The sequence below is a fragment of the Tenrec ecaudatus genome, chromosome 1, assembly GCF_050624435.1.
Source record: "Tenrec ecaudatus isolate mTenEca1 chromosome 1, mTenEca1.hap1, whole genome shotgun sequence".
NCBI classification, from domain to species: domain Eukaryota; kingdom Metazoa; phylum Chordata; class Mammalia; order Afrosoricida; family Tenrecidae; genus Tenrec; species Tenrec ecaudatus.
The window spans coordinates 6,874,229-6,898,063 of record NC_134530.1 but is presented as its reverse complement, the minus strand read 5'-3'; the positions used below and the strand labels follow the sequence as shown (position 1 = coordinate 6,898,063).

Below are 23,835 nucleotides of genomic sequence, written 5' to 3'. Positions count from 1 at the left end.
GGAACGTTTGTGTCCACCTCCACAGGTGGCCTTGTGTGGGCCACCAGACCCTGAGAGCTGTCCGTGCCCTGCCTGCTGACACATGCCTAAAGGTAGCTCACCTGCCATGCTTCCACCAACCTTAGATCCATGTGACTCTGCACCCACCAGCCTATGATCATCTTGCTTACCGTTTCACCTTTCTGCATCATCAGCCTGAAGCTATGTGGGTCAGACCAGGGCCCCAGCTAGCAGGGGACCCAGGGACTGAAGCTGAACTTGACTGAGTGCCTTCTTGATGCAAAACTACTTTCTGATATAAAGTTCTTTCTCGTCCATGTGTTTCTCTCGACAACGAAGCCTAACACCCCCATTTTTGAAGGTAGTTCTCTATTATAGGATTAAGGCTCCGCCTCAGTAGAGGGTGTCAACTGAGGCATCACCCTTTGTTGCCTTGGGAGTGAAGTCTGCTGAAAGACAAAGACCACACCTCCATCACAGCCATGCCTCATTGTATGAGAGCCATCTCAGAAGCACAGAGAAATCCCAGGACAACAGGGAGAAGAGGTACATGCTTAAGATCTCTGTCTCAAGTGGTGGAAGATGAGCGCAGAGGCACCAGAGGCTGCGGTGAGGAGACCCTGGCACAGAGCAAAGGAGCCAGGCTGAGACCTGAGGCTGAGGCAAGGAGACCATGAACAGTACAGAGGAGCAGTGTGGAGACCACGAAACTGTGAGAGTGATGGACGGCTTCCTGGTCCATGGAGGCAGAGGCCAAGGGACCACATGGCCAAGTGGCTGAGAACAAGAGAGAGACTCAGGAGAGGCACTGCTGTGGACCAATAGGTGTATCCTTAATGTTAACCGATCCTGACTGGTGGTTCTGTTAACTTTCTTAACAAACTCCCTTAGCATGTTGGGCTGCTAACTTCAAGGTCAGCAGTTCAAAACCACCAGATGCTCTTGGGAGAAAGGCAAGCCTTTCTGTTCCCATCAAGAGTTAGAGCCTCAGAAACCCACAGGAGCAGTTCTACTCTTCCCTATAGGGTCACTACCTCTCAGAATTGACTTGATAGCCGTGGGTTTGGTTGGTGTGGGTCATAAATATTGTCTGTGAGTCCTGGTGGCCGTTGTAGCAAATTATCCAACCCAACAAAACAGTAGAGTAGTGCTGGGGGAGGCACAGTTGGTATCAGCATAGGTAAAGAGAGACGGGGGCAGTAGGAAAGCCAGGGGCTGTCAAATATGGCCCCTTCTGTCAGTCTTCCCACCCACCTTCCAACAAGAAAATGAACGTACAAAGCCATCCAGAGCAAAGGGTCAGTCAGAGTTGCTGCTGTTGCCCAGCTTGGACTTCTGACTGCCTCTGGCAAAGACACATCCAGGGCATCCCAACCCTTGCCCCCACCGTGAGGAGGGGATGAGCCCCAGGCCCCCATCCTGGGCCTCCGCTTACCTGGTGGTTTGCTGATGGCTCTCATCTCCGGCTCCTTAAAGGGGAACTGCAAAGTGGTGTCCAGCGACTTAAAGCAATCCTTCAGGGAGTTCTTCTGGTAAAATGCCACCAGCTCCTACAAGAGGGACAGCATGGCAGATACTGGTGTGGCCCTACCCACCTGGGCCAGGGCACAGGGTGGACAGCCACAGCCATCGAGCCCATTCTGACTCACCGCGACCCTCCTGGACAGGGTAGAACTGCCCCTCTGGGTTTTCCACACTGTCCTTTACGGGAGTAGGAAGTCTCATCTTTCTCCAGCAGAGCGACTGGTGGTTTGGAACTGCTGACCTTGACAATAGCAGCCCAACACATAACCACTGTGCCACCAGGACTCCTTGGTCCTCCTAAGAGTCTATTGGAGTCATGATACATTTTCCAAATAACCAATGTGCTGCAAGACCAGTTCACCAAAAATGAACCCCCTGGTGGGTGTCAAGTGTCCTGGTTTGAAAATCAATAGTCATCCCAAATGCTGTTTATTAGACACCCCTCCTCACTCATTACTCCCTCCCATCTGTCGGTAAAGACTGGCATGCAGCTAGCATGCTGAAATGGTTTCAGCAGAACTTCCAGCCTGAAACCGACTAGGAAGAAAGGTCTGGCGATCTGCTTCCCAAAATCGGCCAATAAAAACTCCACTGGATCACAGCAGCTAGGTCCGGGAGATGGCGCAGGGCCAGGCAGCATATCCTTCCAGTGTGCGCTGATGTCACCATGAGCCAGGGGCTGACTCAGCAACAACTCACAACCGCAACAGTGACGCCCAAGAGAACACCATGCAGCACGGCAACCTCGCACCCACCCCTGTTATCCTGACACACAGGTGGATGTATTCTGACTCTCCCGGGTTATAGATGGAGAGATTAATGCACAGAGACATCAAAGCCAAAGAGGCAGTTGCTGGGCTCAACCCCAGGGAAGGCAGAACCACATGGAGACAAAGAGTTCGTCTCCATCGTCAGACTGATCTGAGTTCAAATCCCAGATTGGAAGCACCTGGGCATCTCTCTTCCACAAATGTGAAGGGTTATTCTAAGAGTGAGTGGACAATCGGGTAACTCAAAACTCAAGAACATTTTGCAAAATGTCTTGTTTTGAGGTGCTAGGGCAGTGGTTCACAACCTTCCTAATGCCTTTCATACAGTTCCTCATGTGGTGACCTCCAGCCATAAAATTGTTTTCGTTGCTACTTCATAACTGTAATTTTCACTACTGTCATGAATCGTCATGTAAATATCTGATATGCAGGATGTATTTTCATTGTTACAAACTGAACATAATTAAACCTAATTCAAGCATAGTGATTAATCACAAAACAATATGTAATTATATATTGTGAAATATTTATGTATTTTCCGATGGTCTTAGGCAACTCCTGTGAAAGGTTCATTCGACCCCCAGAGGGGCCGCGACCCACACGTTGAGAACCGTTGTGCTAGACTCTGAAAATGGCAATATGATGAAAGACACCCCCTGGTCCCCCCCCCGAAAAAAAAAAGAAATTCCCATCCAGAGTTACGCTCTCAGAATCTCACCTGAGCAGTTTTACCCTGTCCTACAGGGTCGCTATCAATCAGAATCAACTTGCTAACAGAGTTTGTGGTTCAGTTATTTTTTGTAAATACTCTTGTTCTTGGTCATTAAAGGAAAGTGTTGAAGGACAACCACTCCGTAGTGCCCTCAAAGGGACTGCTCTGAGTGTGAGAATGATGTCCCCAGGCTGATGCTTCAGGGAAGACCGTGCCTGCACCCCAGATGCTCGGTGTCGGAGCAGGGAGGTTAAAACTTACTAGAAGCCCCCGGAAAGCCTTCTTCTCTGTGATCCGATACAGTCCCTCAGACGTCATGATTTTAATGTGCTTGACCTCGACATTGAACCTGAAACCAGAGAGAGAGGGCCAGGTAGTCACTGGGTTTGAGTCTTGGACCCTGGGCCCATCCCCTGCCAAGTCTCAGTCCCAGGCCACACCACTAGCTTTTGTGTCAGAAGACATCTTGGCGGCTTTGGGACACCAAAACCTGGGGTCCCCCACCTGCTATAGCAACAGGAGTCCCTCCCTCAGGGATCTGCTGTTCTAGACCTTCATTCCATCCTCTGTACCAGAGGGATTAATTTCCCTCACTCCCACAAGTCTTTCCCTTGGTTCTTTGGTTCTACAACAGGCAGAAAGAGATCTCCACACCAGCCAATATGGCAGGCCACTGACTAGAAAGGTCTTAGAAGGAGACACCCGCTCATGCCACTATAGTGGACTAAATAATAATAATAAATTCTCTTTTACAAAATGCTGAGCTCTCAAAATAAAAGAGGGAGGGGGAAATCCCCAGAGGCCAAAAATGATGACAAAACTTAAAAACCAACCAATTGGCATGAATTGATGCTCAGGCAACCCCTAAAGGGTTTCCCAAACTTGATAACCAAGGACATTGATGATCACATGGAAGCATACATTACTGGGATCATATATAATAATGACTTGGTACTGAGACCTGCCCGTACCCCATAGGGCTGGATTGTGAAATAACTACACCCCGAGGAAAAGGAATGTGCTAGGGAAAATAATAAGACTACTACACAGAGCAAAGCGCCCTTGAGAATCCACGCTCTCAGCCTTGCCCAGAGGTTTGCGGTTTGAGCACAAACCACCTGTGTCGTCTGGGAAGCAAAAGGGAGAAATCTGAAACGTGGGTGGGCATGGCGAGCTCAGCAGAAGCAAACACAAGATGACTCTGGAGACACGAGTCACCTAAGATTCCCAAGGGTGAAGACTCCCACTTCCGATCACAAAACACAAACCACAAGCCCACCAAGGCACAGTTCACTCTGGGCAAGAACCAGCTCACGATGAGCAGGGTATGGGAGCCAGCGTGGGTGAGATTTGGGTTGACATCGCTGAGCCTCCTGCGAAGTCGTATCTCTTTCTCGTGGGTTTGTTGGACCGATCGAAAGATCTAAAGAAGGTGGAAGCACCCAGGCCCACGCAAGAGCTCAACCGCAGACACTAGGATCAAGGCGTGGGCTGCACCTCCCCTTCTCCCCCTGCAGGACCCAGAACTCATAGGGCAGAGGGGTCAGGGAGGGAGAAGTTACTTAATGCTGATGGCAAATTCTGCGGCGTCCTTCACCCGCTGCCGCACCAAGAAGGTTCCATCGGAGCGGTTGGTGAGGAGACTTTCTGCCTCAGCGCGCTCCATGGGGCCAGCATACCTGCCAAGATGCACCAAGGAGAGAGGTTGGCACAGCCCCCATCCCTGGAGCCGACCTGTTGCCATCCTCCGGCATTTTTCCAAAATCGTTTTACTTACGTTGTTGAGCAGAACTTACGCCAATTTAGCCATTTTGACGTGAACCATTCCGTGACATTGGTTCCATTCTTCCAGCTACGTGACCCCATCAGCCTTCTTCTCTCTAGTTGGCCTCTGCCCCCCTATCAGCACAAATCCCTGGCCCAGATGTTGCCGCTGTACTTTTTCATGTTGCTGACATCAGTTTGATCCCATACAAGTAGATCTTAAACAAGTGCAATGCAGGGCAGAAGGTCTTAATAGTTAAGCTACAGTGTGTTTGGAGTTTTGAGAAGACTTCAGGAGATACTTTGGGTTGAAGGTTGACAGATTGATCTCGGGACTAATCATTTCAAGAGGCTCTTCCAGGCTGTATGGATCCAGGAAGTCTGGGCTCCATGAGAATTAGAAATTCTTTACTGTATCCCCACCACCCACCTCCTCTTTGGATTAGGCACTAGGGGAACTGGGTCCAACATTGCCTAGACCACAGATATGTTCTGCGGAAGCAGCAGTGAAGGTGGGCAATGGCTGACTCTTAGTGGGATGTGTCATATCTGCTAGGTTTTGATTCCCAGCAGTTTGAAAGATGCTGGATGGGTTGCATGATGTAAGGGGATAGAAGCACTTTCCACGATGTCATCTGATGCAAGCAACCAATCTGTTGAAAGGGGAGGTATTAAGAAAGCGAGGCAGGGCGGGATACCTCTGGCAGATAAACGGATACTGGGGCAAAGCGCACTCTCCGTCTTGCACTGTCTCCCCACCTGAGCTCTGGTCCCTGAAAGGGAACCATTGTGGCCTGTGGGCTGACCTGCAGAGTTGGGGTTGGTCAACCTCCTAAACCCCAGAAGAGTCTTCTGCCTGCTGCCTGGCTCACAGGTTTGAAACTCACCAGCCCCTACACTCGCTCACATGAGCCATCTCTCTGCTCACGCTCACTCACCCTCCACACCCATATCACTGATTTTGTTCCTCTGGAGAATCCCAAACAAAGATGTAGGGACCATCAGACATTGGGGGAATCACACCGAAGATTTGACACACAGGGAAGAGCAAAGCTCTTCAGACCTGGCTGGGGGCTTCTGGGATATTGGTGTTCTTTTGACACACACCGACTGGATGCCCAGCTACACGGCCACCGGAGCTGGACGAAGGTGAGGCAAATGCTAGGGCCTCAGCAACCAACAGACAGAGTATTTTCAGATCTGGTTGGCTCTTGTGGTGGGATTGAACACCCATGAAACACGCCAACTCAACCAGCGCGGCAGGAACACTTCCGTGTCGGTGAACGCGTTCTTCAGATGGCCCTTCTATGGCTACTCGCTTTTTCAAAATTCTTCGACCGCCATTAACATATGCAAATGCCTCTTAAGAAAGCCCCTCTCCCCCCAGAAGAAATTATTTCAGAGGATAGCACTGAAGCTACAGCTCACAGAGAGGGACATGGCTGATCAGAGCACACGGAAGCAAATGAAGGGGGAGGAAGAGAGAGTGGAGCACACCCTGGCCCACCAAGCCTTGAGGAGGATATCCCCACTCAGAGCAGCCAATCCAGAGAGAAGACCATATGGCCGGCCCCACTATGAGACACAACATCCCTCACTGACCCATATCCCTACAGGGGACAACACTGGAGACACAGTGTGGGAATGCTGCCCTATCTGATCCCACCACACCGAGGCTAAACACTAAGGGTGTGCAACAGAACAGCAAGGGGAATAGAGCAACGAAGTCCCCAGGGAATGCCAAAAATAGACTTTGGGGCCAGGGTTTGGCACCACATCAGACTCAACTGGAAAATACTCCTAGAGGCCATCAAACAGTCCTTGAACTAACTACAGGCCCCTTTTCCTTCTTGTTGTTGTTATTGTTGTCATTGGCTTTTTGTTGTTGTTGCTTTTGAGAGTTTTGCTGTGTCTGTTCCTAGTACCTAGTTGATACTCACCAACATGGGAGTCTTGCTATGCCTGCACCCAGTACCTACTTGATACGCACCAACATGGGAGTCTTCCTATGCCTGTACCTAGTATCTATTGATACTCAACAACATGGGAGTCTTGCTGTGTCTGTTTCTAGTGCCTAGTTGATAGTCAACCAACACAGGAGTCTTGTTATGCCTGAATCTAGTGTCTGGTTGATAGTCAACCAACACGGGAGTCTTGTTATGCCTGAATCTAGGATCTGGTTGATATTCAACCAACATGGAAGTCTTGCTATACCTGAACCTAGTGTTTGGTTGCTATTCAACCAAATTGGGAGTCCTCCTATGCCTGAGTCTAGTATCTGGTTGATATTCAACCAACATGGGAGTCTTGCTATGCCTGCACCTAATACCTACTTGATTTAACAATACAGGAATCTTGAAAGGCCTACAGTACTTAGCAGAAAGTCTGTGAAGTACTGACTGGATTCAGTCCAAATCTCATCTCTGCCACTTCCTCACTGTGTTACATTGACTAAATCACTTCCCCTCTCTGAACCTTGGTTCCATCCTCTGCAAAAATGAACTAAGAATAACCAAACCCACTGCCATTGAGTCAGTTCCTACTCATAGCAACCCTATGTCCGGTTTCTGAGGCTGTAAATCTGTTTGGGAGCAGATGTTGTTATGAGGTGTCATCCGGTTGGTTCCAACTCATTGCAACTGATGTACAACAGAAGGAAATACTGCCCGGTCCTGTGCCATCTTCACAATTGTTCTTAGATTTGAGCCCACTGTTGCAGCCACTGTGTCCATCATCTCATCAAGTGTCTTCCTCTTTGTCGCCGCCCCTCCACTTGACCAAGCATGATGTCCTTGCCCAGGGACTGCTCTCTCCTGGTCACATGTCCACAGTAGTGATTTTGATGTGATGATTACAGTCTGGGGACCCCGAGTTCCACTCTGTTCCGTGCAAGCACTACGAGTCAGAATCAACCCAACAACAAAGAAAATGCTCTGCCAAAAACCTGAGCTAATAAGACTGTGGCTTCATTAAAGTGGGAAGACCACCCTCACCCCCACCCCCCATCCCCAGCATCAGAGATGTTACAATGTGAAGAAGAGGAAAACGCAGCCCTCTTGGAATTAATGAAATGCGATCCAAACAGCAAAACTCCAAACCAAACGCACTGCCATCAAGTCAATTACAACTCAAAGCGGCCTTATAGGAAAAGGGTTTCCAACTCACAATGACCTTGTGAGACAAGGGTTTCTTGTAGAAAACCCAGTGGGTTTCCAAACCATAGCACCCAGTGCCATGTGTGTGCTCGCTGTACACCAGGCATGGAACTAAGCACTCTACACGTAGAATATTTATACTGTAGGCCTCATAGCAACACTGTGAATGTTGTTGTTATTGCTAGGTGCCGTCGAGTCGGTTCCGACCCAATCAACATTCAGCAAAAACAAAACACCTCCTGGTTCTGTGCCATGCTCATAGTGGCCCTTATGTTTGAGCCCATTGTTGCAGCCATGGTGTTGATCCATCTTGTCGAAGGTCTTCCTGTTTTTGGCTGCCCCTCTCTGTTATCAAGCATGATGTCTTTTTCCAGGGACTCTCTCCTGACATGTCCAAAGTATAGGAGATGAAGTTGAGCCATCCTTGCATCTAAGGGGCATCCTGACAGGACTTCTCCCAAGACCGTTTCTTCTTGGGGCAGTCAGTCCACGATGCCTTCAATAGGCTTCACCAGCACCAGCATTCAAATGTTTCTATTCTTCGTCAGCCTTCCTTATTCAATGTCCAACTCTCACATGCATACGGGGGGGATTTAGAGTACCATTTCGTGGATTAGATGACAAGATACTATTATCAACCTCCCTTCCAGTAAGGAAGACGCAATGCAGAGCGGTTAAGTGACTGGCCCAAGGTCGCAGCTGGGAGATGTTGGAGGCGGGATTCAAACCCAGTTGGTAGATTCCAGAAGCCACACTTAAACCTCTGCCCCATATATGCAGTAGGTGGTTTTTTTTAAAGTTTAAATGGGTGCCGCCACTACCACCACTACCACCATCGTCACTGAAACCACGGGTCTTGGAGACCGCAATGACCAAAGTCAGGAACCTTTCCCTGTCTGCCCGCCAGCACCACTCAGCCCAGGACTAAGCCCAGCAGACAATTTTTATCATTTGAAGGATGAATGAGTGATTGGCCTAGAGGAGGCCCATCCCTCCCTGCCCAGCCTCCACCCCAGAGGGCCCCCAAGTTGATTAAAAGGAAGGACTTCATTCTACTTACCAGAGATGAACAGATAGATCCTCAGGGGGGCCCTGTGGGATACAGAAAGAGATCCAGACTAAGGACAAACACCTCATCGTGGCCACAGCTCGCTCACACATCCCTCCATCCTTCCATCCTCTCCACTAGCATTTGTCATGTGCCTTCCACGTGCCAGGCACTGTGCTATTTTGGGGGCATAAAGTTCCAGAAATTCACGTGGGAAAGAGTGGCAGCATGCATAACTTCAACAACAGAAACCAACAACAGCAACAAACAAACCCTTTGCCATTGAATCGGTCCTGACTCATGGTGACCCCATGTGTGCAGAGTAGGAAAGCTGTGACCATTCCTCCAAGGCATCTCTGGGTGGACTCGAACTGCCAACCTTTTCATGATTAGCTGAATATTTAACTTGTGGCATACCCCAGAAACCCTTGGGGTGCTAGATCAGTATTGGCTGGATGAAACCTTAGCACCAGGAGATTAAGGGAGGCTATCATGAATAAAGGAATGAAGAAAGAGAAGGAGGGAAGGTGGGAGGGAGAAGGCTTGACTAGACCTGGAACTTAGCACAGTGGTGAACGAGGAGGAGCCAGCCCATGCTAAGGCCATGAGAGAAAGACTTGGGGCTGAGCCACACTGGGAGGACAAGCAGGACAAGGGACCCAGTGGGAGGAAGAGGGTGCCAGGAACAATCAAGAAAGAAATGACTGACCATGGGCCCCAGGGTGGCCCCAGGGTGGACTGCTGTCAGGGAAAGAAGGAAGGACCAGCCATGATGGAAAACCCCTTCCCATGTCCAGGGGTGTCTTCCCAAGGCAGCACCCTGCCAGCCCTGTATGGACACCCTGCCCTTGCCCCCTCCAGTCTTGAGACACTCACAAGGATGTAGGGCTTGACCCGGTTGCAGGGAAACCAGCCAACTTCATTGGTCGCCGTATTCCTGCCCTGAAAGTCCAAGAGAGAAAACAAAGACAGAGGTTACAGACATCTACGTATGTGCACATGTGTGTACATGTACATAAGTGTGTGTGTTGGATTGTGTACACGTGTGTACATCTGTGGGTGTGCATATGTGTACCTGTGTATATTGGGCAAGCACCTATGTATGTGTGCAGGTCAGTGTTTGTGTGCACGTGCATGTTATGTGTACATAAGTATATGCATACATCTCATCCCATACCCCAAGGTCCAACACCTGGGACAGCCCATCAACCCACAACTCCAGGCTATACCTCCCACCAGTTCTGTTCAGCCTCGGCCTTGGTGAGCTCCACAATGTCTCCAGAATTCAGCCGTAGAAAAAGTCCAAAATCTCCTGGCGGTGGAGGCAGTCCATAGTACTCCTGACACACCTCCATCTTGGGAAGACCTGGGAGCAAGTAAGTTAGAGGTATAGTGATGTCGTCCCATTGCTAAATCTTAACCGCCCTCCTAATGGCTATAATTTAAAAGACTGACAATATCAAGTGGTGATGAGGGTATGGAGCAACTGGAGCTCTCCTACGTTGCTGGTAGAGATCCACTTTGGAAAACTGATTCAGGCATCTACTAAAGCTGAACACAAGTCAACTTGGGTGTCAGTGCTCATCCCTGTGCCCAACAGAATGCTCAAACTATAGAATGATATTGCACACAAGTAAAATTTTACTTAAGATCTTCCAATAATGTTTGCCACAGGCCATTGACAGGAAACTTCCAGAAGTTCAGACCAGAGTCAGAAGAAGATGTGGAACAAGGGATATAATTGCTGATGTCAGATGGACCTTGGCTCAAAGCAGAGAATACCAGGAAGATGTTTCCTTGTGGTTCGTTGGCTGTGTAAAGACTGTGTGGGCCATAATAACCTGTGGATGACCTTGAGAAGAATGGGAATTCCAGAACACTTCATTGTGTTCATTCAGAACTTGTTGATCAAGAGGCAGTTGTGAGAACAGAACAAGGGCACACTGCACGGTTTGAAATCAGAAAAGGTATACATCAGAGTTGTATCCTCTCAACATACTTGTTCAAAACATATGCTGAGCAAATCATCAGAGAAAGGGCGTATATGAAGAAGAGAGTGGCATTGTCATAATATCTATAAGAGCCCCCAATATAATGATTTAATTTTTTTAATCAGTAAAATGGGGGGAGCAACTAACTATGGAGGTGCATGATATGTGAATTTTATATCAATAAAACTATGCGTGCAGCAAAAAAATAAAAAGGCAAGAGTTAGATGACTATGAAGAGGTGAAGGATGGTCCAGGGAAAAGGGAGAGGTGAGGGATAAGATATTGAAGAAGGATGTGAGGAGAAGACATGAAACAAGAGGACCACATCTATGTAGAGTTTAAAAGGATATTGTTGATTTCATTTTTTGAAGTGGGATGTGTAAATATATATAGTGTTCCTTTAAAAAATACTCCTCCAGATTCCTTATCTCTAAAAAAAAACGGAATAAAAGTAAAATTGAAATGAACTCAAAGTCTTTAGTGACAAACAAGTTCATTTCAAACAAACAAAAGTTGGTAGTGAGAATCTCGTCAATTTGGGCATTGAAAACCCCTACAGCATCTGGCTAACTGTCTTCATGCAAAACTGTGTCCTTTGCCACAATACCAAAGTGGGCAGAGCAGAATTTCATATTCTCATAGGATCTAGATTTTCCGAAGCCACCGAGGCTGAATAAATTATGGCCCTGCCATCATCTCTAAATTTTAAACCGAAAATATTCCCTGAAGTCTTCACTATATCATTGTTTGGCTTATGTGTAAAGAAGTCTGCCTTGAACATTGTACTCTTTTAAGACTTATCTCTATGGAAGAAGCACACCAGCCATGTGATCCAAGGGTAGCTAACAATAAGAGGCAAACCTGGAGAAGGGAATGTCTCCAGCATCTAAATCCTAAGTACCTGGGTTTCAGAAAGCTACGGACAATAGTCACTCACTGCGTCAAGTACATTCTGATATATCGAGACCCTATAGGACAGACTAGAACTGCCCCCATGGGCTTCCAAGGCTGAATTCTTTATGGGAGTAGAAAGCCTCATCCTTGTTGCTTAGAACGGCTAGTGGCTTTGAACTGCTGACCTTGTGGTTTTCAGAGCAATGCATAACCCGCTATGTCACCAGGGATCTTTATGGATGATAATGATCATGGTAACTCAATGTCCATTTGGAGGGTCCCTACATGGGATGAGTCTCCAATGAATCCCCAATGCACAAAGGCTAGGACTGTCAACAGTCCAAATATCAGACAAAGCACATTGTAAAGTGGATGTTAGCACCCAGACATAGACTGGCATATAATACCATGTACCGGTAACTTGATCTCCTTATGGATCCGATGTGAAATTAGTCTTAATATTTGATAGTCTCAGCTTGTTTTTAGGTTCCACCTGGTCGTTGTTGATGGAGACTTGTTAGTGGACTGTCCTGATCTTGTGTATCGATCTGTGTAGGGAAACTGGGATGGGTGGAATTATGAAGACAGTCATGGAACTGATGGTTACCGGGAACAGGGTGGGGGGAATGAAGAGTCGACCTCAATATGTAAAAGAAGATATAAAAGTGTCCCAAAGTCGATTGTGGTGATGATTGTACAGCCCTACAATATGTTCCTTGTGGCACCATTTAAAAGAGAAAAAGAATGATCTCTCTCTGGAGTCACACTGACAACAGCAACTCGAAAGATTAGATAAGTGCCATCAAGGGCAGTGAGTTATTGCTAACGGAGGAGGAAGAACTCAGAAAGCAAACGAGGGTAAGAATGGTTGCACAACTTGAAGAACGTCACCAGCATCAGTAGATTGTGCAAAGAGAAGTCGTTAAATGTGTGTGTGTGTGTGTGTGTGTGTGTGTGTGTTCTGCTGTGTACAATCTCAACCACAAAAACCAACTATACAAAACCCCCAAAGAGAAGCATTTGCATTTGCCCCGGGAGAAACCTCCAAAGTTGCGAATGGATAAGAAAGAAGAATGAATGGAAACAGTAAACACATGAAGGGAGTGGGGGGAGTGTGCTACACAGCAGGCACTGCAATCTATGTCATGACACAAACTCAATAAAGTATGTTGAATGGAAAATCTGTTTTCTCTGTACACCTTCATTCAGGGCACAGTAAAAAATAGAAAATCCCTCTGAAGCACAGTTCTACACTGAAACACCTGCAGTCACTATGAGTGGCAGTCAATGCAGCAGCAACTAGTTTGGTCCCTGAGTCAGCATCCTTGTGGCCGAGGCCAGTTTCCCACCTGGCTCAGACAGCATCTCCTGCTGACTCACCTAGATCATTCCTCTTTTTGTCCTGAGCCCGTCTGTGTGTTTTATCCTGGAGAGAGAGATAAGAGAAAAGCAGGCACAGTGATTCATGTCCAGATCAGAGCTCCTCAGCCCCTGTCTTCTACCTAACAAGGGATCGTATCCCCTGCTGGGTCCTCCACTCTTGGTCCCCGATGGTTTTCCAGGCACAGAAGTGAGCGTGGATGGGAAGAGGTCTTACCTTCTTCATGGTTCCTGCATAATCTATGGAGGGGAAAAAGGAAGTCGTTGAATGGGAAGCCCATGGAATGATAAGCCCACCTCCCATGTCTCCTCTTCAGATAGAAATTCCACAAAGAAGCAGCCCCTCTCCCACCTTCTCTCTCAAACGGAACCTCATGGAGAACCAAGCAGATGCCCCTACCTCCTCTCCCAATGATAACTCAAAAGAGAATCAAGCCTACTCCCACCTCTCCATCTTGGAACCCCATGGAGAGCCAGCCCACCTCCCACCTTCCCTTCCAATGGTACCTTGCCCATAACGACCACACGGATGGACCCTCCCCAAACACTCCTTGTGCGCAGGTGCCCGGCACCGATGGCAGCGGTATCCCTGATAGAAGGTGCCTCTGGGATTCAGAGAAAGATAAATGAGAGGGGGACAAAAGAAAGAAATGAGAGTCAGTGGTCTTCAACTAATATGGCCAACTACCCCCAGCATGAGGAGTTCTTTTGGTGTCTCTTCAGAGCAGGAGAGAGATGGAGAAGAAGCGTAGGATCTCACACCTCTCGGCTCAGGGTCTGTCTGCTTAGGGACCCATTACAGAGGGGATGGACCGTCTAGCCCAGGTCTCCGGCCCATCTTCCAGCCTCCTACCTAAGTAACATCTGGCAGGCTGAGCAGGAAGTTGTGTCCTCAAAGGAGAACATCTGGAAGTCATGCCCATTGGCGGTGGAGTTCTCAGGGTAGATGTTGGAGCTGGAAAGGGGAGAGAGGTGGAGACAGGACCAGGAGTTCATGAGTGTGCATTGTGGCAGTGGTGTCAAGGAGTCTATTCCATCGCATAGTGACCCCAGGTGACAGAGTAGAACAGGCCCATAGGGTTTTCTTGGACGTAGATCAACAGGTCTTTCTCCCGAAGAGCTGCCAGGTGGGTGCCTACCTCCAACTGCCAACTTTTTGGATAAGCAGCCATGTATTTAACCACTGCACCACCAGGGCTCCTTGTTCGTGGCTGAGTAATCATCCCTTTAGAGGATCAACAACTTGTCTATCCGTGGACTCTTTCTAGCTGTGGATACTGGGGATCGGGACTACAATGAGCACGCACGGAGACAGAAAGTGGATGCACAGTGGCCGGGGTGCAAAGGAAGGAGTCTGGGTGGTACAAACTGTCGGCAGCTGCTAACCTGAAGATTTGTGGTTCAAACCCACCCAGAGGCTCCGTGGAAGAGCCACCTGGTTGACTGCAACCTTAAAGGTTATACCTAAACACTCCTCTGGAGAAGTTCTCCTCTGGGGTTTCCACGAGTTGGAGAAGAGTAGGGGACAGGGATGACTTGCTAATGGGCACAGAGTCTCCTCTGGGAGTGACGGAAATGTTTTGGAATGAGTGAGAGAAGAAGGTTGCACAACCTAGTGGATGTGCTGGAAACCACAGACTTGCACACTTTAAAGTGGTTCCTTTTTTTGTAGAGGAATTTCCCTCTGTGGTGGTTAGATTTGGTGTCAACATGGGTGGGTTAAGATTTTCCGTGGTTTGGCCATCAAAACCTAGTAAATCCCCACGGTGTGACCGAATACAATGTAATCAACTCCATGTTGGGCCCTGCTATGAACAGCAGATTAGGGTGGGATGCAACCCTTTGCTCAGGTTACACCCTGGTGCAATTCAAAGGACATTTCCTTGGAGGGTGTGGTCTGCTTCCTATATAAGTAGATGCTATGGGAAAGCTTTCTTTCTCTTCTCTGGATCCGGATATGCAGCTAGTTCATTGGCCTCTGGTTCTTTTGAGCCAATGGGCTGCCATGTTACCTGTCAAACCTAGGAGCCCTCAGCAGCCTGCCATCGGACATGCTGACCTTGGATTCAGTTGCCTCTGTAGCCACCAGCCTGGGGTCTTCCTATCAATCTTTGGTTCATCAGCCCCCAGAGCTGTGCAAGTCAGGGAATGCCTCCAACTTCATATCTGACCCACATGCTTGGGACCTGCCTGGACTTGAGTACTTCCCCGCTTGTGTAATTGTGTGAGCCATTTTCCTGATACACATTTCTATGTATATAAGCATTGCTAGTTTTTCTTCTCTAGAGAGCCCAGCCTAAGACAAACTCAATTTTAAAAAAAAAGGAGGAGGAGGAAGAGAAGTGGTGGCTACAGTTTGTACAGAACCTTGTAGCTTTGTGTCCATCCCTGCCATTTCCCAGACACACACCAAAACCTGAGGTTCAGAGTAGAACAGAGACTCACCCAAGGCCCCAAGGAATGTCAGGGCAGAGCACAGAACTGCCCCTCACCCCCTGGCCTGTACCTAGGCACTAAGACTCTGATAATGGGGGAAATGGAGGGAAGGAAGGACTCACATGGCCATCTCAAACTGCTCCATCCACTTCTTCTTCAGCTCCCGCGTCTTGAAGAACAGTTCGTATCCCTGGGTCCCTTGGTTGTCAATCAGGAGAAACATGTGGGTCCACTGTGGGGAAGCAGGGGTGAGACTGAAGGCACCCACTCTCAGAGAGTGAGACTGCACATCCACCAACCCCACCTCTGGAGAAGAAAACAGCCAGGCCCATGCCTACCAACCCCTTACTATCTCTCATTACTGTTTTGTTTTGTTAATATTAGAAGACCATTTATTAAGTCTTAACGTGGACAAAGACAACACAAAGATACAGCCTCTGGATCAGGGAGGCCGTGGGCACAAGGTCATAGTGGTGCGCGAGGATTCACAATTAGGATGCTAGTGAAATCAGGCGTGGAACAAAGGAAGCCATCACATATTCATGACTAATGGCAGATCACTGCCTCACAGCTACCGGTGAGACTACAGAAGCAGGAACAGGACCATGACTGGGACATGTACATTATGTTAGATAGAAGGGGTTACAAGACTGGCCCAAGGCCTTCCAGGCAAGGCAGACAGAATACGACTGATAGGTTATAAAGACCGGGAGGCCCCTGGGCTACCGTCCATTCAGGACACACCCAGGCAAGCACCTCAGAGAGACTGCCCTCCCCGGGCTGGCCGGAGAGGGGTGGAGGTGATCATTGTCCAATGAACTCTGCCTGAAGGCAACAATGTCTACAGCTGCGGTTCTCAACCTGTGGGTGGTGACTCCTTTGGGGGTCAAACAACCCTTTCACAGGGATCGCCTCAGACCATCGGAAAACACATAAATATTACACAATTTACAATTACATATTGTTTTGTGATTAATCACTATGCTTGAATTATGTTTAATTGTGTTCTATTTGTAACAATGAAGATACATCCTGCATATCAGATATTTACATTACAATTCATAATAGTAGCAAAATGACAGTGATGAAGTAGCAACAAAAATAATGTTATGGTTGGGGGGGGGGGGGTCACCACAACATGAGGAACTGTATTAAAGGGCCATGGCATTAGGAAGGTTGAGAATCACTGGCCCACATCCCTGCTTAATGATCAGAAATAATTCAGTGGAGGCCTAATCCACAAGGCAACCTCTTACTCTTTTAGGGAAAAAAAGCCAGGCCAAAGGCACCCACCCCACAAACACCCCCCTGTAAAAAAATAAAAATAGTAAAAAATGAAACAATTGCCACCCAGTTGGTTCTGGCCCATAGCGACCCCATGTGCCCAGAGTACAGTGGTGCCATGGTTTTTTTCATGGCTGTGATAGTGCAGAAGAAAACGGAAGCCAGGGCTTTTTTTCTAATGTGTCTCTTGGTGGAATTGAACCTGCTAGTTTGTAGGCAAGTGTCTAACTGGACCACCTTGAGACTCTCCTACCCCTATAGGACCCATTGCCATTAAGCCCATCCGGACTCATGGCCGCCCAGTGTGTTACAGAGCAGAACTGATTCCATGGGGCTTTCTTGACTGGAATCTTTACCAAAATGGATCACCAGACCTTTCTTCTTCCACACTACTCCTGGGTGGGTTCAAATTATTGCCCTTTGGGGTTACTCATTAAATGTAAACCCAGAGTCCTTCCCCTAAATTTGTTTAGACCAGATAAAAAAACCAAGTCAGACCAACATCAGTCTCCTCCCAGAGGGTGGGACCCTTAGTCCCTTCCTCTAAGGAGACCCTGTAAAGGACTTCCCAGGATATGCAACATACACTCAGAAGCCCCAAATCATACATGCACACACACTCACGAGCACATACATGGCAGACAGACAATGACCTCCACTCCTTTGTTTATGCAACAAGGGCGTGGGTGTCTGCTGGGTGACAGGCTCTGAGCTAGATGCTTGGGAAAAAGCACGGGGACGGGACTTTTGTCCCCAGGACAGATCCATAAACAGGTCATTCATTGCAAGAGAGCCATTCATGTCAAGATGAGGATGGAACAGTGGTCTAGAAAGAAGAGAAGCAGCCAGGAAAGGGGCTACCTGGAGCAGCCCAAGGAGAGAGGAAGAGCTGGCCATCGGGAAGGGAAGGGAGAGAGGAAGCACCAGGGATTCGAGGACTGTCCCCTCTTCATAGAACATCCCTGACCAACCCTCATGCCATCATGGCGACATCAACCACCGATTGGCTTTCTTTGTAGAAGGCACCACCATCTTCTCCTGGTTTCCTACATGAGCAGCAGTTCCATGCGAGAGGAAAGGGGCCGTATCTGTTTGCAGTTATTCTCCCAGTGCCCAGACGAGAGCCGAGAAGCTGGGTGACCTGGAGAAGAACACGGATCCAGGACTGGAAGGAAGCTCATTAACGATTCATTTGCAGATGACACGGCCTTGCTGGCTGAAAGCAAGAGGACTTGAGGTACTGACCGTTGAAGATCAAAATGTACCCTTCAGTGCAGATAGCAACTCAGTGTAAAGAAAAGAAAACTCCTTACTATTAGACCAACAGACATCATGATCAACAGAGAGAAGAATGAAGCTGTAAGACTTTCATTGTGGTTGGATCCACAACCAATGTCCATGGAAGCAGCAGGCATTCCATTGGACAAATCTGCTGCCAAAGACCTCTTCAAAGTGTTGGAAGAAGAAGAAGGAGGAGAAGAAGAAGGAGGAGGAGGCGAGAAGAAGAATTAGATGATGGTGATGATGATGAAGAAGAAGAAGAAGAAGAAGAAGAAGAAGAAGAAGAAGAAGAAGAAGAAGAAGAAGAAGAAGAAGAAGAAGAAGAAGAAGAAGGAGAAGGAGAAGAAGAAGAAAACAAAAGCTTGAGGACTTGGGTGAGTCCAAGACAAATCATGGAATTTTTAGTCACCTTATACACATTCAAAAGCTGTACCATAAATAAGGAAGGTTGAAAGAGAACTATGCATTCAATTATGGTGTTGGCGAAGGGTACTGACTATACTACAAGTATACCAGAAGAATAAACAGATCCATCTGGTAGAAGGGCAGTTGGAATGGTCCTTAGTAACCACATGGAGAACTTCGTCTCCTGTACTTTGGACCAGTCCTGGAGAAAGACATCGTGCTCAATGAAGCAGAGGGTTCATTGAAAGAGGATGCCCCTCCATGAGATGGATTGAAACCATGGCTCCCAAAATGGGCTCCAAGATAGCAACACTATGAGGACGATGCAGGACCAGACACTGTGTCTGTTGGATGAAGGGCTACTATGACTTAGAACCCAACCTAACAACAACAAGAAAACAGTCGCCTAGAAAAACAACAACCTGTTGTCATTGCTTTGATTCTGACTCATGGAAACCCCATGGATTGCAGAGGAGAAGTACTACCAACAGGTGTTCTTGTTTGTTGTGGTAGTTACATAACGTGGTGTCAACTTGAGACTATTAAGAGTGAAGGGGTGGTGTTGAGCCTGTCAATAAGGTCGCAGCTTGGTGACCTCATTTGGAGGTGCCACAGAGATAAATAGCTCACTGAAGGCCAGACACACTCTCTCTGCTACACATTCTTGCTGGCAAGCCACATGGAGCTACACTGATGGAGCCAGAGCCATGGCGCTGGAGGAGCCACGTGGAGACCCACGCCAGTGCTGAGATGCTTCCTCCACCACTGGATCCACAAGACTTTCTAACCACTGGTCTGTGATCTTCCTGCATTCAGCAACATTGTATGTGTTGCGTGAGTCTGAAGAGGAATTTATACTGGTATCAGACATATGGGCTAATATCGGACTTATGGACTTGATCTGGACAGGGCTGGGATGTTTTCTTAATATACAATTACTCTTTGATGTAAAGCGTTTTCCTATATACATATGAGTGACTATAAATGTGTTTCTCTAGTCTACCTGGACTAACACAATTATCATCTTTATGAGAGGAGACCCAGTGGTGCAACAGTTAAACGCTCCTAAGCACATTGAACATCCATCACACAAGACCTGATAAGCCATGGGATGACATCAAGAACATCAGACATGAAGCAAGCAAAGGGTCATTTTAAAAGACAGAAAAGAAAGAAGAGATGAAAGTGGATGTCCAAAGGGACTCTACAATTTGCTCGTAATCATAGAGTCGCTATGGCAGATGGAAGAAATGAGGGTGTCAAGGAGCTGAACAGAGCATTTCAAAGGATGACCGAGAAGACAAGATTTTAAAAAAAATCATAATTAACCGTACAAGGACCTGGAGTTAGAAAACCAAAAAGGAAGAACACGCTCAGCAGATCTTACACTGACAGAACTCAAGAAAAAAATATCAAGCCTCATGTTACAATATTGAAAGAGTCTATGGGCAAAAATACTGAAACATGCAGGAAGCACCAAAAGATGGAAAGAATGCAGAGCGTCACTGCACCAGAAAAACCTAGTCGCCATGCCACCATCTCAGGAGGCAGCATACGAGCAAGAGCCGATGGCGCTGCAGAAAGAACTTCAAGCAGCACCGAAGGTATTAGCCAAACACAAGGCTCCAGGAACCGGTGGAGTACCAATTGAGATGTTTCAGCAAGCTGGCGAAGCACTGCAAACACTCAGTTGTCAATACAAGAAAATTTGGAAGACAGATACCTGGCCAACTTAAGAAAGGAGATCTGTATCTGTACTCCTTCCCAACAAAGGTTACTCGGTGTAATGTTCTAACAATAGAAAATATCATTGATGTCATATGCAAGTGAAATGTTACTGCAGGTCATCCAACGGCGGTTACAGCAGTACAGTAACAGGGAGCTGCCAGAGGTTCTAGCCAGAGTCAGAGGAGGACATAGAACAAAGACTATCGTGCTGATGTCAGATGGATCTTGACGCAAAGTAGAGGATACCAGAAAGATGGCTATTGATTATGCAAAGGTAGTCAACTACGTGGGTCATAACAAGCTATGGATTAACTTGAGAGGAAGGGGATTTCCAGAACAATCCATTGTGCTCATGAGGAACTTATACATGGATCACGAGGCAGTTGTACAAACAGAACAAGGGAATTCCGCATGGTTAAAAATCAGGAAAGATGTGCCTCAGGGTTATATCCTCTCACCATACGTATTCAATCTATCTGCTGAGCAAATCCTCAGAGAAGCTGGATTTTATGAAGAAAAATGCAGCATCAGGATTGGAGGAAGTCTGATTAACAACCTGCGAATATGCAGATGACGCAACCTTGCTTGCTGAAAGTGAGGAGGATTTGAAGCACTTGCTGATGAAGAGCAAGGATGGCAGCCTTAAGAATGGATTAACACACATGTATAGGAACCCAAAATCCTCACAATTGGTCCAATAGGTATTAACATCATGATAAATAGAGAAAAAGTGCAAGTTGTCAAAGATTTTGTATTACTTGGCTTCACAATCAATTCTCATAAAGCAGTAGTCAAGATATCCAACAACAAACTGCACGGGGTAAATCTGTTGTACAAGACCTCTTTTACAAGTGTTGAAAACCAAGGATGTTACTTTGAGGACTCAGGTGTACTTGACCTAAGCCATGGTATTTTCAATCAACTCATATGCATGTAAAAGATGTACATTGAATATGGAGGATGGAAGAAGAAATCCATGCTTTTGAATTATGCATGAATTATGAATTATGCTAATGAAGAATTTTGAAAATACCACGGACTGCTAAAACAAACAAATCTATCCTGGAAGAAGTACAGCCAGAATGCTCCTTAGAAGCAAGGATGGCAAGCCTTCCTCTCCCGTGCTTCCGACAGCTTGTCAGGAGAGACCAGTCCCTGGAGAAGGACTTCATGCTTGGTGAAGCAGAGGGGTTGCGAAAGAGAGACAAGCCCTCAAGGAGATGGCTTGACACCGTGGCTTCCACAACAGGGTCGAACAATTGTGAGGATGGCACGGGACTGAGTAGAGTTTCCTTCTGTTGCTGAGTGGGAACTGACTCAAGGTGCCGAAAATAACATACACTTAACACACACAGAGAGACATTGCAGACGCTTGGTGGAGAGCGCCAATCGGCCTGGGGCCCCAGTTATGGCTACAAGCCCCACCTTCTTGTTGTCTCGGTCTCCGGAGGAATCGTCCCGAACCTGAAAGTTGTGCAGGTTCACAAAATCCTTGAAGTCATAGGAGTCGCCGCGACGCTTACAGATCAGCAGGGCTTTGTCCAGCAGGAAGGCGTACCTGGCAGTGACGAGGTAAGATTTCGAGGTCTGGCGCCTCCCACCTGTACCCTCCTACCCTCCTCCCCCTCCCCCCCCGCCCCCACCCCCTCCCCAGCCAGCTCTTTGTCTGTTCCTCTCCAACTGGCTGCATCCACCTCGGTGACACCTGCTGGCCTCCTCTTAGACCTACCCACACTTCCACCCTGACCCCGCCCATCAATCCCTCAGCCCCACACACTGACCCATCTAGAAACCTGCTTCTGCCCCTGCCCAGGCTCCACCTATCTTGCCCCATCCACACCTCCATCCTGGTCCTGCCTTGCCTGTCCATCTAGGCTCCACCCCTTGGCCTAATGGCGCCACCCACCTGCCTACAAAGAATACAGCCCTGTCCCTACCCAGGCTCCGCCCACTCCCCCATCTTGGCCCTCTTAGTTCCTCCCACCTGTCCATCTAGGAGCCTGGTCCCACCCCTCCCAGGACCCTGCCCACCTGTCCATCTTGGAGCGCCGCTCCACCGACGTGATCTTGAGCTCCCCGTCGATCTTGGGCCGGCCGTACTGGGCCAGTGACTTGTCCTTGGCAGCAAACACAGGGTCTGCTGTCAAGGGGCCACCCTGGAAGGGCCCTGGAGCCTTCCCCGCTGACCACGCCTTTGGCCCCGGCCCCACCCCCTCACCAGGTGCTCGATGGACAGCTGGAAGTTGGTGATCTGCCTCAGCGTCTCATTGTCCCGCTTCACCTCATTCACGCACTGCGCCAGGTCCTGTGGGCGCGGTAGAGATCAGCGTCATCCCACAAAGTCCAGTGCCCTGCCTAGCCCAGGATAGGGGGTTGCTATCCAGAGGCTAGTGTTAGGGTGTCCACAGACTACCACAATAGTGTACGCATGGTCCCAGGGATGACGCTACAAGCCAAGGGGCCTATGCAGTTGCCATATGTGGTGGAGGGACGGGTCGGTTGTGGGTGTGGCGTTCTGGGTGTGACCCCGCCCGGTCCTTCACCGTCCTCACCCTCAGTGCTGAATGGAAGGTCACGCTCCACAGCGCTCTCGCTGTGGCTGATTTTCAGAGTGTGTTCACCAGGCCTTTCTTCCTAGTCCCCGGTCTGGAAGCTCAGCTAGGACCTGTTTAGCATCCTAGCAATAATCCGCAAGCCTGCGCTGGCATGGCACCTGGGCAGTGGCTGCACACGATGTGGTGCCTCGCTGAGCATCGAAGCCACGTGGCAGGTAAAAGTTATACCTCCAGCACACACTGCCCCTGGGAAAGGTGTGTGCCGCTGCTGTCGTGTCCCAGGGAATGGACTCCGAGGCCTAGAGAGCAGCCCCGTGTGGCAAAGGAGATCTCAGCGAGTTCTCTAGACTGATGTCATCTTTATGGGAGCCAATCACTCCCAAGGAGGAGTTCTGGTGGTGTAGTGGTTACAGGTTGGGCTGCGACTCACAAGGTAGGCAGTTCAAAACCACCAGCGGCTCCGTGAGAGAAAGATGGGGCTTTCTACTCCCGTAAGCAGTTGCAGTCTCGGAAGCCCACAGGAGCAGTGCTGCCTTGCCCTATAGGGACTCTGTGAGTGGGCGTGAGTTTGGTTTGGTTTAGTTTTCTCCCAAAGAGTCACTGCGCGGGTTCGAACTGCCGACCTTTCAGTTAGCAGCCACAGGGTCCCCTTGAAGGAGTGTGTGGGCCCTAAAGCTCCGGAGTTTCCTTGGGTCTGTATATGTACCTGGGTGTGCTGGCACCTCACTGCTTCCAGAACATCACTTATCTTCTGAACATCACTTATCTTCTTACTCACCCGCATAGCGTCCAGGGCCAACCGCAGGTTCTCCTTTTCCACGGAGTCCAGCGTGTGTTTCACCAGCTCCTGGGAGACCCAGGGAGCCAGGTGTCACCAGACAGTCCCGTCCTGGCCCCCCAGCTCCTCC

The 23,835-nt window shown here is 48.4% G+C and overlaps 1 protein-coding gene across 3 annotated transcripts in view; it reads right to left on the bottom strand.

Annotated features, from left to right (window-relative positions):
- Positions 1–23,835, bottom strand: part of VAV1 (vav guanine nucleotide exchange factor 1) — an 84,020-nt gene that overhangs the window by 4,001 nt on the left and 56,184 nt on the right. For 2 of the 3 annotated variants that reach the window (XM_075535777.1, XM_075535792.1), the window contains 15 exons: positions 23,706–23,774; positions 22,591–22,677; positions 22,404–22,489; positions 21,798–21,930; positions 15,797–15,906; positions 14,092–14,193; positions 13,746–13,843; positions 13,456–13,478; positions 13,239–13,284; positions 10,203–10,339; positions 9,850–9,915; positions 8,986–9,017; positions 4,569–4,685; positions 3,268–3,355; positions 1,436–1,550 (listed from right to left, as the gene is read on the bottom strand). In XM_075535777.1, coding sequence (XP_075391892.1) covers positions 1,436–1,550; positions 3,268–3,355; positions 4,569–4,685; positions 8,986–9,017; positions 9,850–9,915; positions 10,203–10,339; positions 13,239–13,284; positions 13,456–13,478; positions 13,746–13,843; positions 14,092–14,193; positions 15,797–15,906; positions 21,798–21,930; positions 22,404–22,489; positions 22,591–22,677; positions 23,706–23,774 — 1,309 coding nt within the window. The remainder of the gene's footprint in view (positions 1–1,435; positions 1,551–3,267; positions 3,356–4,568; positions 4,686–8,985; positions 9,018–9,849; positions 9,916–10,202; positions 10,340–13,238; positions 13,285–13,455; positions 13,479–13,745; positions 13,844–14,091; positions 14,194–15,796; positions 15,907–21,797; positions 21,931–22,403; positions 22,490–22,590; positions 22,678–23,705; positions 23,775–23,835) is intronic. The other variant, XM_075535787.1, reaches the window with a different exon arrangement.